At 45.6% G+C, this 12,192-nt stretch overlaps 1 protein-coding gene across 5 annotated transcripts in view; it reads left to right on the top strand.

Moving 5' to 3' along the window:
- Positions 1–12,192, top strand: part of DLGAP1 (DLG associated protein 1) — a 966,059-nt gene that overhangs the window by 766,222 nt on the left and 187,645 nt on the right. For all 5 annotated transcript variants that reach the window (XM_073550898.1, XM_073550896.1, XM_073550899.1 and 2 more), the window contains one exon: positions 11,184–11,548. In XM_073550898.1, the coding sequence (XP_073406999.1) occupies positions 11,184–11,548 (365 nt within the window). The remainder of the gene's footprint in view (positions 1–11,183; positions 11,549–12,192) is intronic.

Raw genomic sequence — 12,192 nt, 5'->3', positions numbered from 1 at the left:
GGTCGCGGAGCGGCGTTGGAAGAAAATATGCCTGCCAGACGACTTCACTGCTTTCAAACAAGCTACACTTGCCTTTAAATCAGCCCTAACCTCTGATAATCAGACCTATTTCACAAACCATGTATCTTCATTATCCCACAACCCTAAACAACTGTTCAGCACATTTAACTCTCTCCTCCACCCACCACTGCCACCTCCAACTCCCCTCATCTCTGCTGAGGACTTTGCCACCTACTTCAAAAACAAGATCGACCAAACAAGGCAAACCTTTACAGTTCCACCACCCCAACCGCTCCACATACCAGACCTCTGCCATTCCCTAATAACCTCCATCTCCAACATCACTGAAGGAGAGCTTACTCATCTCCTTTCCAAATCACGCCTCACCACCTGTGCACTTGACCCAATCCTTTCCCACCTATTCCCCAACCTCACTAACATGATCATTCCAGCCTTAACCCATCTCTTCAACCTATCCCTAACTTCTGGTACCTTCCCCTCTGCCTTCAAGCATGCCACCATAACACCCATCCTCAAAAAATCAAACCTTGACCCAACTGCTATGCCCTGCTATCGCCCCATATCACTGCTCCCGTTTGCTTCCAAACTCCTCGAACAGCATGTCCATGCTCAACTTTCCTCCCACCTCTCATCTAAAGGCCCTTTTACATTTAGCGATGCACCAGCGATCCGACCAGCGATATGACCCGGTCAGGATCGCTGGTGCATCGCTAAATGATCGCTAGTGAGCTTTCACACAGAAAGATCTCACAGCGATGCACCTTTCACACACAGCGATCCTGACGTCCTCCCGCCCGCCTCCAGCGTCGCTCGTCTCACACAGCAGGAAGCCCAGCAGGAAGCAGATGACGAGAAATGGAGCCGCCCGATCTCGCGCGATCAGCGATGGACAGCGGGGGAGCCGGTCGGAGGTAAGTATCACACATAGCGATATCGCTAGCAATATCGCTATAACGTCACAAAACCAGTGACGTTTTAGCGATATTGCTAGCCATATCTCTATGTGTAAAACCCCCTTTACTCCCTCCTTGACATCCTGCAATCTGGCTTCTGCCCCCACCACTCCACTGAAACTGCCCTGACCAAAATTATTAATGACTTACAGCCAAAGCTAGCAGACAGTTCTCCATCCTCCTCCTCCTTTTTTTACCTGTCCTCTGACTTTGACACTGTTGACCACTGCCTACTGCTACAGATTCTTTCTTCCCTTGGCATAAAAGACCTTGCCCTGTCCTGGATTTCCTCATACCTTTCTGACCGCACATTCAGCGTTTCCCACTCCCACACTACCTCCTCATCCCGCCCCTTCTCTGTTGGAGTCCCTCAAGGCTCTGTCCTGGGGCCCGTACATTTTTCCATCTATACTCTTGGCCTAGGACAACTCATAAAGTCCCATAGCTTCCAGTACCACCTGTTATGATGAGTCACCGAAGGAGGAAAAAACAAAATACAGCTAAGTCCAGAAAAACCAGAGAGGTTGGCAGCTATCGGATTGCAGACCCCTGAACCTATCCACAACAACTAGCAGTAGCCGTGGGGGGTTCCTACGGTGCCCTAGACCCCTCAATCACAGCCGGAGAACTATATAGCCTAAAGACAGAAAGGGGAAAAACTAAACTGCCCCAGAGCAGACCCCAAAGCAATAGGCAGCCCTATTAATGACGGTGAAGCAAGATGAAAACACTAACACAGATAGAAAGATAGGTTGAGCAAATGATGGGGCCCAAGCTAACTACATAGGACAGGATAGGAAAGCTGTTGTCTGCCATCCGCAAACACCCTATCAAAATGAGCCAACCGACTGATAGGAAAAACAGGCCCTGAAGTCGCTAGGCTTCAAAAGACTATATCAGCACTCAGGTATATTCTGAAGACAGAGCAAAATATCAACAGATTAGAGAGAAAAATGGAGTTCAGCTCACCCCCGGCCGGGGATGGCAGAACTCCCAAAAAAACAAGGCAAAACAAAAACAAAACTGAAGAGTACAAAGCAGAGCAGAAAAACTTAGCTTTGAGATGCAGGAATCAGACTGGTCTCCAAGAATCCAGCAGGAAAATCACCAGCCAGGAAGAAGGGCGTCAGCAGCCTTATATCCAGTCCTCAATTCCAGCCACCCAGTCATCATCTAGCTGCCCATGTGTTTGGTAATCAGCCTCACTACCTTCCTTCACCAGAGGAGGGAGTTCATCAGACCTCAATGGTGAAGGGAAAAATGAACTCACAACAGTACCTCCCCCTTGAGGAGGGGTCACCGAACCCTCATCCATGCCACCAGGGCGATCCGGGTGAGCCCGATGAAAGGCACGCACCAATCTTTCGGCATGAATATCAGAGGCAGAGACCCAGGAATTATCCTCCTGACCATAACCCTTCCACTTAACCAAATACTGGAGTCTCCATCTAGCCAGACGGGAATCCAGTATCTTCTCTACCTCATATTCCATGTTACCTTCAACCAATAGAGGGTCAGGAGATGCCACCACAGGAACTACTGGTTCAACAAACCTCTTTAACAAGGACTTATGAAACACATTATGAATTTTAAATGTGACAGGAAGAGCCAACCGAAAAGAGACCGGATTAATAATCTCCAAAATCTTGTAAGGTCCAATAAATCTAGGCTTAAACTTAGGAGAAGCCACCTTCATAGCGATATTTTTTGATGACAACCAAACCATATCACCCACCTTAAACTGGGGACCAACGGTCCTACGCCAATTGGAAAACCACTGGGCCTTTTCCTGGGAGAGAGACAACTTATCCACTACTTGGTCCCGGATCTGGTGCATTCTCTCCACCACAGTGTCAACACCTGGGGAGGCAGAAGGCTCCACCTGCCCTGAAGAAAATCGAGGGTGAAAACCAAAGTTACAAAAAAAGGTGACATCAAAGTGGCAGAACTAGCTGTATTATTTAAAGCAAATTCGGCCAAGGGCAAAAATGAAACCCAATCATCCTGATCGGCAGAAATAAAACATCTCAAATACGACTCCAAAGTCTGGTTTGTTCTCTCCGTCTGCCCATTGGTCTGAGGGTGAAACGCAGAGGAGAAGGACAACTGAATTCCCAGCTTGGAACAGAAAGTCCTCCAAAATCTAGACACAAACTGAACTCCTCTGTCAGATACAATGTTCTCTGGAATCCCGTGTAAGCGAACCACCTGTTGCAAAAACAGGGGCACCAACTCAGAGGAAGATGGCAACTTAGGGAGTGGTACAAGATGAACCATCTTAGAGAACCTATCACAAATCACCCAAATAACAGTCATTCTTTGAGAGACCGGCATATCAGAGATGAAATCCATTGAAATATGGGTCCATGACCTCCTGGGGACCGGCAAAGGCATCAACAACCCACTAGAGCGAGAACAAGATTTAGACTGGGAGCAAGTCCCACAGGACTGCACAAAATTCCTGACATCATGAGACAAGGCGGGCCACCAAAAAGACCGACTCACCAGATCTCTAGTACCAAAAATACCTGGATGCCCAGCCAATGCAGAGCAATGAACTTCAGACATCACTCTCTTCCTCCACTGGTCAGGAGCATACAACTTTCCACTGGGACAACGCTCAGGTTTGTCCTCCCGAAACTCTTCCAGAGCACGTCTCAAATCGGGCGAGATGGCAGAAAGAACTACCCCCTCGCCTAAGATGGTAGCAGGCTTAGTCACAACAGGAGAATCAGCAAGGAAACTCCTAGAGAGGGCGTCTGCCTTGACATTCTTAGTGCCCGGAAGAAAAGAGACCACAAAATCAAAACGTATGAAAAACAAGGCCCACCTAGCCTGTCTAGGATTCAAGCGCTTGGCCGACTCCAGGTAAATCAAATTCTTGTGGTCAGTAAGGACCACGACTTGGTGTTTGGCTCCCTCCAACCAATGTCTCCACTCCTCAAATGCCCATTTCATGGCCAACAGTTCCCGATTGCCCACATCATAGTTACGTTCGGATGGGGAGAACTTTCGGGAAAAGAAAGCACAAGGATTCATTCTAGATGTCACAGGATCTCCTTGGGACAACACCGCTCCTGCACCAATCTCAGAAGCATCCACCTCCACCTGAAACAGGAGTGAGACATCAGGTTGCCGCAAAACCGGAGCAGAAGTGAATCTTCGCTTCAGAACCTGAAAGGAAGAAACAGCCTCCGGAGACCAATTCAGCACATCAGCACCCTTCCTAGTCAAATCCGTCAATGGATTGGCAATACCAGAAAAATTAGCTATAAATTTCCGATAAAAATTAGCAAAACCCAAAAACTTCTGGAGGGCCTTCAAAGAAGTGGGCTGAACCCAATCATAAATGGCCTGTACCTTGGCCGGGTCCATTTCAATAGTTGATGGAGACAAAATAAATCCCAAAAATGAAATCCTCTGTACCCCAAAAAGGCATTTCGATCCCTTGACATACAGGGAATTCTCCCTCAAAATCCGGAACACAGTCTGAACATGTTCCACATGAGAGTCCCAATTCTTGGAGAAGATCAAAATATCATCCAGATAGATAATCAAAAATTTATAGACAAAGTCTCGGAATATATCGTTCATGAAGCACTGGAAGACAGAAGGGGCATTAGTGAGCCCAAAAGGCATCACCAGGTACTCAAAATGTCCCTCCGGAGTATTAAACGCCGTCTTCCATTCATCCCCATGCTTAATGCGAATAAGATTATACGCCCCCCTGAGGTCAAGCTTGGTAAACCAGCAAGCACCTTTAACTCTGGAGAATAGATCAGAAATCAGGGGTAACGGATACTGATATTTAACAGTAATTTTTTTGAGGGCACGATAGTCAATACAAGGCCTTAATGAACCATCCTTTTTAGCCACGAAAAAAAAACCAGCACCTAAGGGTGAAGAGGATGGTCTAATATGACCCTTCTCCAATACCTCCTTAATATAGGATCGCATAGCCTCGTGCTCGGGTACAGATAAATTGAAAAGCCGACCCTTGGGGAATTTACACCCCGGGTTCAGCTCAATTGCACAGTCTTAACTCCTATGAGGAGGCAAAGACGCAGACTCATTCTCACTAAATACATCATAAAAGTCAGCCAAATAGTCAGGAACATCATGTGACTGGGGAGAGGTGGAGAAAACAGGAGCATCACTAAGGGCACACCGACAACCCCAACTCACCACAGACAAAGATTTCCAATCCAGAACTGGATTATGAATTTGCAACCAGGGAAACCCCAGAACAATGGTATCATGCAAATTATGCAACACCAAAAATCTGCAATTTTCTTGATGGTCTGGGGCGACCCGCATTACCACCTGGGTCCAAAACTGAGGTTTATTCTTTGCCAAAGGAGTAGCATCAATACCCCTCAAAGGGATAGGCGTCCGCAGAGGTGTCATAGGAAATCCACAACGTTTAGCAAAATCCAAGTCCATCAGGTTAAGAGCTGCTCCTGAATCCACAAAAGCCTTGGCGGAAAATGTGGACAGGGAGCAGATCAGAGTAATTGCCAGAAGAAACTTGGGTTGAACACCACCCACAGAAAACGTGTGTGCACAACGTTTCTCTCGTTTAGGGCAGACAGAAATAATATGCGAGGCATCTCCACAAAAAAAACACAGCTTATTACGCCTTCTGAACTCCTGACGTTGCGCCCTAGACAAAACTCTATCACATTACATAGGTTCAGACATTTGTTCAACAGGTGGCAACATCTCTCGTGTAGTTTTGCTTTCACGTAAACGCCGATCCACCTGAATGGCTAATGACATAGAATCGTCAAGACCAGAGGGAACAGGAAATCCCACCATAGTATCTTTTACAGTTTCTGACAAACCCTTCCGAAAGAGGGCTGCCAAGGCACCATCATTCCAGGTAGTAAGGACCGCCCACTTTCGGAATTTTTGACAGTACAACTCTGCCGAATACCGACCCTGGCTTAATGCCAACAGGGTCTTTTCAGCCTGATCAATAGCATTAGGTTCATCATACAACAACCCCAAGGCTTGAAAAAATGCGTTCACATTATTCAGAATAGGATCATCAGGTTTCAAAGAAAACGCCCAATCCTGGGGATCGCCGCGCAGCAAAGAGATGACAATTTTAACCTGCTGCGCGGAGTTCCCCGACGAGTTAGGCTTCAAGGCAAAAAACAATTTACAATTATTCTTGAAATTCAAGAATTTAGATCGATCCCCCAAAAATACATCAGGAGTAGGAATCTTTGGTTCAGCAGCATGTGAATGAGCAAGATAGGCGGAAATTCCCCGCACTTCAGCAGCGAGCTGCTCCACACAATCAAACAATTGCTTTATCTCCATTGAGAGAAAAATTCCTCCTACGGCCTCAGAGATATAGAGGAAAAAATATGCACACAAAAAAAAAAAAAATTCTGACACTTCTTTTTTTTTTTTTTTTTTTTTTTTTACGATTCTCTCCTGCTATTGAGTACCCTAGGATCTGCGGTATGGCTGGTGATTCTGTTATGATGAGTCACCGAAGGAGGAAAAAACAAAATACAGCTAAGTCCGGAAAAACCAGAGAGGTTGGCAGCTATCGGATTGCAGACCCCTGAACCTATCCACAACAACTAGCAGTAGCCGTGGGGGGTTCCTACGGTGCCCTAGACCCCTCGATCACAGCCGGAGAACTATATAGCCTAAAGACAGAAAGGGGAAAAACTAAACTGCCCCAGAGCAGACCCCAAAGCAATAGGCAGTCCCCAACATATAATGACGGTGAAGCAAGATGAAAACACTAACACAGATAGAAAGATAGCTTGGGCCCCATCATTTGCTCAACCTAACTACATAGGACAGGATAGGAAAGCTGCTGTCTGCCATCCGCAAAAACCCTATCAAAATGAGCCAACCGACTGATAGGAAAAACAGGCCCTGAAGTCGCTAGGCTTCAAAAGACTATATCAGCACTCAGGTATATTCTGAAGACAGAGCAAAATATCAACAGATCAGAGAGAAAAATGGAGTTCAGCTCACCCCCGGCCGGGGATGGCAGAACTCCCAAAAAAACAAAGCAAAACAAAAACAAAACTGAAGAGTACAAAGCAGAGCAGAAAAACTTAGCTTTGAGATGCAGGAATCAGACTGGTCTCCAAGAATCCAGCAGGAAAATCACCAGCCAGGAAGAAGGGCGTCGGCAGCCTTATATCAAGTCCTCAATTCCAGCCACCCAGTCATCATCTAGCTGCCCATGTGTTTGGTAATCAGCCTCACTACCTTCCTTCACCAGAGGAGGGAGTTCATCAGACCTCAATGGTGAAGGGAAAAATGAACTCACAACAACCACCTGTATGCAGATGACACTCAGATCTACCTCTCTGGCCCAGATGTCACCTCTCTGCTGTCCAGAATCCCGGAGTGTCTATCAGCCATATCCTCCTTTTTCACCTCTCGCTTCCTAAAACTCAACGTAGACAAAACTGAACTCATTATCTTTCCTCCATCTGACGTATCTTCCCTACCTGATCTATCTATTATGGTAAATGGCATCACTCTCTCTCCCACACCTGAAATCCAATGCCTTGGAGTAACTCTCGACTCTGCCGTTCTTCAAACCACACATCCAAACTCTTGCCACCTCCTGTCGCCTCCAACTCAAAAATATTTCCAGAATCCGTCCCTTCCTCAGTCCCAAATCTACTAAAACTCTTGCACATGCCCTCATCATCTCCCGCCTTGACTACTGCAACACTCTCCTCTGTGGCCTCCCTGCCAACTCTCTTGCACCACTCCAGTCTGTCCTCAATTCTGCTGCCCGACTAATCCACCTCTCTCCTCGCTACTCCCCTGTCTCTCCCCTCTGCAAATCCCTCCACTGGCTCCCAATTCCCCAAAGAATCCAATTCAAACTACTAACACTGACCTACAAAGCCATCCACAACCTTTCCCCTCCCTATATCTCTGAACTAATTTCCCAATATCTTCCCCCACGTAATCTTCGATCCTCCCAGGACCTCCTACTCTCCTCCACACTTATTCGTTCCTCACACAACCGCCTCCAAGATTTCTCCGGAATATCCACTATCCTGTGGAATACCTTGCCTCAACACATCCGATTATCCACCACCCTCGGATCCTTCAAACGGAACCTGAAAACCCATCTTTTCAGGAAAGCTTACAGCCTGCAATAACCATTCTGCCACCTCACCACCGCCTGAGCTGCTGCACCCCCGACCTTCTGTCTCTTCCCCACTAGAATGTAAGTCCACAAGGACAGGGTCCTCACCCCTCTGTACCAGTCCTTCATTGTAAATTTGTTTGCTGCTAACAATATCTATAACTTTGTATGTAACGATATCTATAACTTTGTATGTAACCCCCTTCCCATGTACAGCACCATGGAATTAATAGCGCTATATAAATAAATAATAATAGTAATATTACTGATACAGAGAAGACCCTGCCCTCATGAGCTTAGAATGTATAGAGTAATGGGGAACGAGTCTGTAATTTGGGGGCTTGGTGCCACTGCGGTGGTAGGGAGGTGGCATTGGGTTTCATTCAGGCTGTAGACTTTCAGATCTGCAATAGTTCTTTGTCCTCATTTACATATCAATTCAAATGTTGATTTCTCAGTAAGGAAGGAAGGGACCAGCCATGTAAAGGTATTACTGGACTGGTCTTCAAAGAGCTACATGGGCATATAAATGGTTTGGGGGAGGAATCCCGCTGACAGATTCCCTTTAAGAGTAAATGATCAGTGCAGGGATATTGATGACTGATAAGTGAGGGAAGAAGGCATTCTTCTTTTGAGAGACATATTGTAAAGTTTCATGTCTTCACTTGTGCTTTAAGAAAATCAGTTAGAAGTGTAATTACTATTTAAAGTTTGTGTCCACCTTATTTTAAGGACCCCCTAGAAGTTGTAGAGAGACAGCGTTAACTCCCGTAGCAGCCGGTTTCTCCCATTGATATGCTCAGAGAATTTCTTTGTATTTGGCAAAATTACTTACTACTAAGAACAAAGTCAATATATGGTCTAATTGCTCCCTGCTTATAAATCTTACTGTGTAACTTACTCCATTGTGTACAAATTGCACATCCTGAAGTCTCTACAAGACACTTGGCATGCAGCGACATGTGAACATAGTTCTCTTTTGTTCTCGCTATGAAACATGGAGATGTTTATTTGAAGTTGGTTTCGCATTTTCTTGGATGTTGAATATGTGACCAGTGTTCTTGAATTAATTGCAGGCTCCTCTGGCAGCGAGTTGTAATACAATGGTAAAACAAGCGCAAACACAAATCCATTCATATTTCCTTTTAAAGGAGATGTCCCATGAGCGTATACTAAAAGCACACCTTGTACCTTTCACCATACATGAGTCATGTGTAACCGAGAGATGACAGTGACAGCGTGTCTGTGCCTGACATAGGCTGTCAGGCGAGCCTGTCTGTGCTTTATTCCTGTACTTTGATGACTACATCCTTCTCATACATCCTTCTCATACTTTGCATGTGATTAAGAAAGAACACAATTATTTGGCAACTTTAAGAATTTTTTTCTCTATCCCTACTCATCCCAGAGAATCGGATCACACTGTGGGCACACTCTGATCAGAGTGTCATTTACATATTTGATCTGATTCTCTCGGATGAGAGAATCTACGGCCGTCTGCACCTGCCCAAACCGTGCCCATGAACGTGCCCATGGATCGCAAGGAAGATTAAGAAGGCTGCACTAACAAGTACATGAGGAGATTCTGCAATAACGACAGGATTTTTCAGACTATAAGACGCACCCCAAATTTTAATTTCAGTCTTAGGAAATCTCGCAGATTTCAATCTCAGGAAATGAGATCTCGGTGCATCTTTCTTAGCTACTGGACTGTAAGAGCTTCTAAATTTTGAAAAAAATGATTGATTCTGTATCTAACTGATTGATCTAAATGATTGATTCTGTATCTAAATTGCACTCCCTGTTAAGTCACATCCCACCACTTGTTTTTTACTTTTGATAACTTTTTTGTTGAAAAGGTAACAATTCTAGATTGTAAATGTAATGCATCGGAGCGCAAGGAGGGATGTGCATTAGGGGTCCTGTTACCTCAAGGCCCCGTCTCACTAAGCGATCTCGGTAGCGAGATCGCTGCTGAGTCACAACTTTTGTGACGTAACAGCGATCTCACCAGCGAGATCGCTGTGTGTGACAGCGATCAGCGAGCGGCCCCCCTGCCGGTATCGCTGATCGCTGGAAGAAACCTCTGGACATTTCTTTGGTCGCTGGTCTCCCGCTGGCCAGCACGCATCGCTGCGTGTGACAGGCGGGAGACCAGCGATCAGGTGTAAAAAATAATAAAAAAAATAAAAAATATAGTTATTCTCACCTTCCGACGTCCCGTTCAGCCATCCTGCCTCTCTCCACGCTCCGGTCCCAGTGATCCTTTGCACGAATGACCGCGAGACTTTGTTATCCCTCGAGACCGTGACATCTCGTGGTCATTCGTGCAAAGGATCACTGGGACCGGAACGTGGAGAGAGGCAGGATGGCTGAACGGGACGTCGGAAGGTGAGAATAACTATATTTTTTATTTTGATTCTATTTTTTACAGCGATGGCAAGCGATGCCGGGCGCTCGGCATCGCTGTGCTGATCGCTGGTGAAGCTGTCTGTTTGACAGCTCACCAGCGATCACATAGCGACTTACTAGCGATCCTGACACCTTGATATCGGTGTCGGGATCGCTGGTAAATCGCTTAGTGTGATGGGGCCTTTAGTCTCTGAGCCATTCCTTTGCTCTGGGATGAGGGCGGGTGGCACCATTGACTTCATCTGCCTACGGCACCAAAATACTTTGTCCAAGCCCTAGACACATGAGTTACAGCTATGGTCAAGTTCACATTTGTATTAGCGATTTCCCTTTTCTGTTTCATTGCTGCATGTTGTACCTCTTTTCCTGGCAATATGTAGGAGTAGGCTCTGAACAAAGCCACCAAAGCAGATGTGAACAGAGCCACATACTGTAATGGTCACATCTGCCGCCTTATGTTATAGGTAGGAGTCAGCACAATCCGTGTCAACATGTCCTCGGCTCACCTTTGTCCTCAGCACCTTCTCTGTCCTGGAGTAGTATACATTGGGTACCACTGTTATTTCAGGAAGATGAAGTTCAGTAATACGATAGCAATCACACATAGAGAAGTGCGAGAAGTGTTAATTGACAATCTTTGGTTTCTTTTTCAGTATCTTCATGTATCACCACATATAAAAAGACACCTCCTCCAGTGCCACCCCGGACAACTACAAAACCTTTCATTTCCATCACTGCTCAGAGTAGCACAGAATCTGCCCAAGATGCCTACATGGATGGACATGGACAAAGGGGGGATATGATTAGTCAGTCGGGGCTCAGTAATTCTACTGAGAGTCTGGACAGTATGAAAGCGCTTACAGCCGCTATTGAAGCCGCCAACGCTCAGATTCATGGCCCGGCAAGTCAGCACATGGACAACACCATGACGGTGAACTCCACTTCAACTGTTTCCACCATCACTGCAGATGACAGAAAAAAGAATCACTTCAGGAAAAACCTATCCATTGGAATTCAGGTAATCCAACCATTCTTCTACATCTTCTACATCCCACAAGGAAATATTAATAATCTGTGACCAGAATTGCAGCATTAAGACCAATACAGCACAAGCAATATCTAAGCACACTGACAATCCCTGTCTGCAGCCACTAATAAAGCTTGTATAACATTATGACTTGAGTACAATATGTAAAAGTCATAGAGCACATAAGTCATAAGAATATTACAGTGTACCGCTCTACTTCATATATTTTCACCCTTTTTTCCAGCTTAGAAATTACAATTATTTTCAAACCTATCTATTATTATGACTTTTTGCTAAAGGCATCTCCCCCCCTCCAACCTCCTTTCCATTCTTGTTTGTTTTGGGCTGGTTTGAAGGCAATCTGTCAATAGAATGGACCCTCCTAAGCCGTCTATATGGACGTAGGTCATAGGAAGCTGAAAAAAATGATACCTTGATGACTGCGATCTGATGTCTCAGAGAAATCTCTCTTTTTCTTAATATGTAAATGAGCTGTTAAGATCTATGGGCCGGGCAATGATTTGCATGAGAATCTGCCTCTAGAGATTATTTTAAATCGGGCATTCATTTTATTGGTGGCATTAACAGTGTGAGATATGTAATAACTGACCGCCTGCTCTCCTGATCTACATGTC

Source organism: Dendrobates tinctorius, unplaced genomic scaffold, assembly GCF_039654945.1.
Source record: "Dendrobates tinctorius isolate UK_male_01 unplaced genomic scaffold, ASM3965494v1 ptg000171l, whole genome shotgun sequence".
NCBI lineage: Eukaryota > Metazoa > Chordata > Amphibia > Anura > Dendrobatidae > Dendrobates > Dendrobates tinctorius.
The sequence above is the reverse complement of the archived record's forward strand: the minus strand, read 5'-3'. Positions and strand labels throughout refer to the sequence as shown.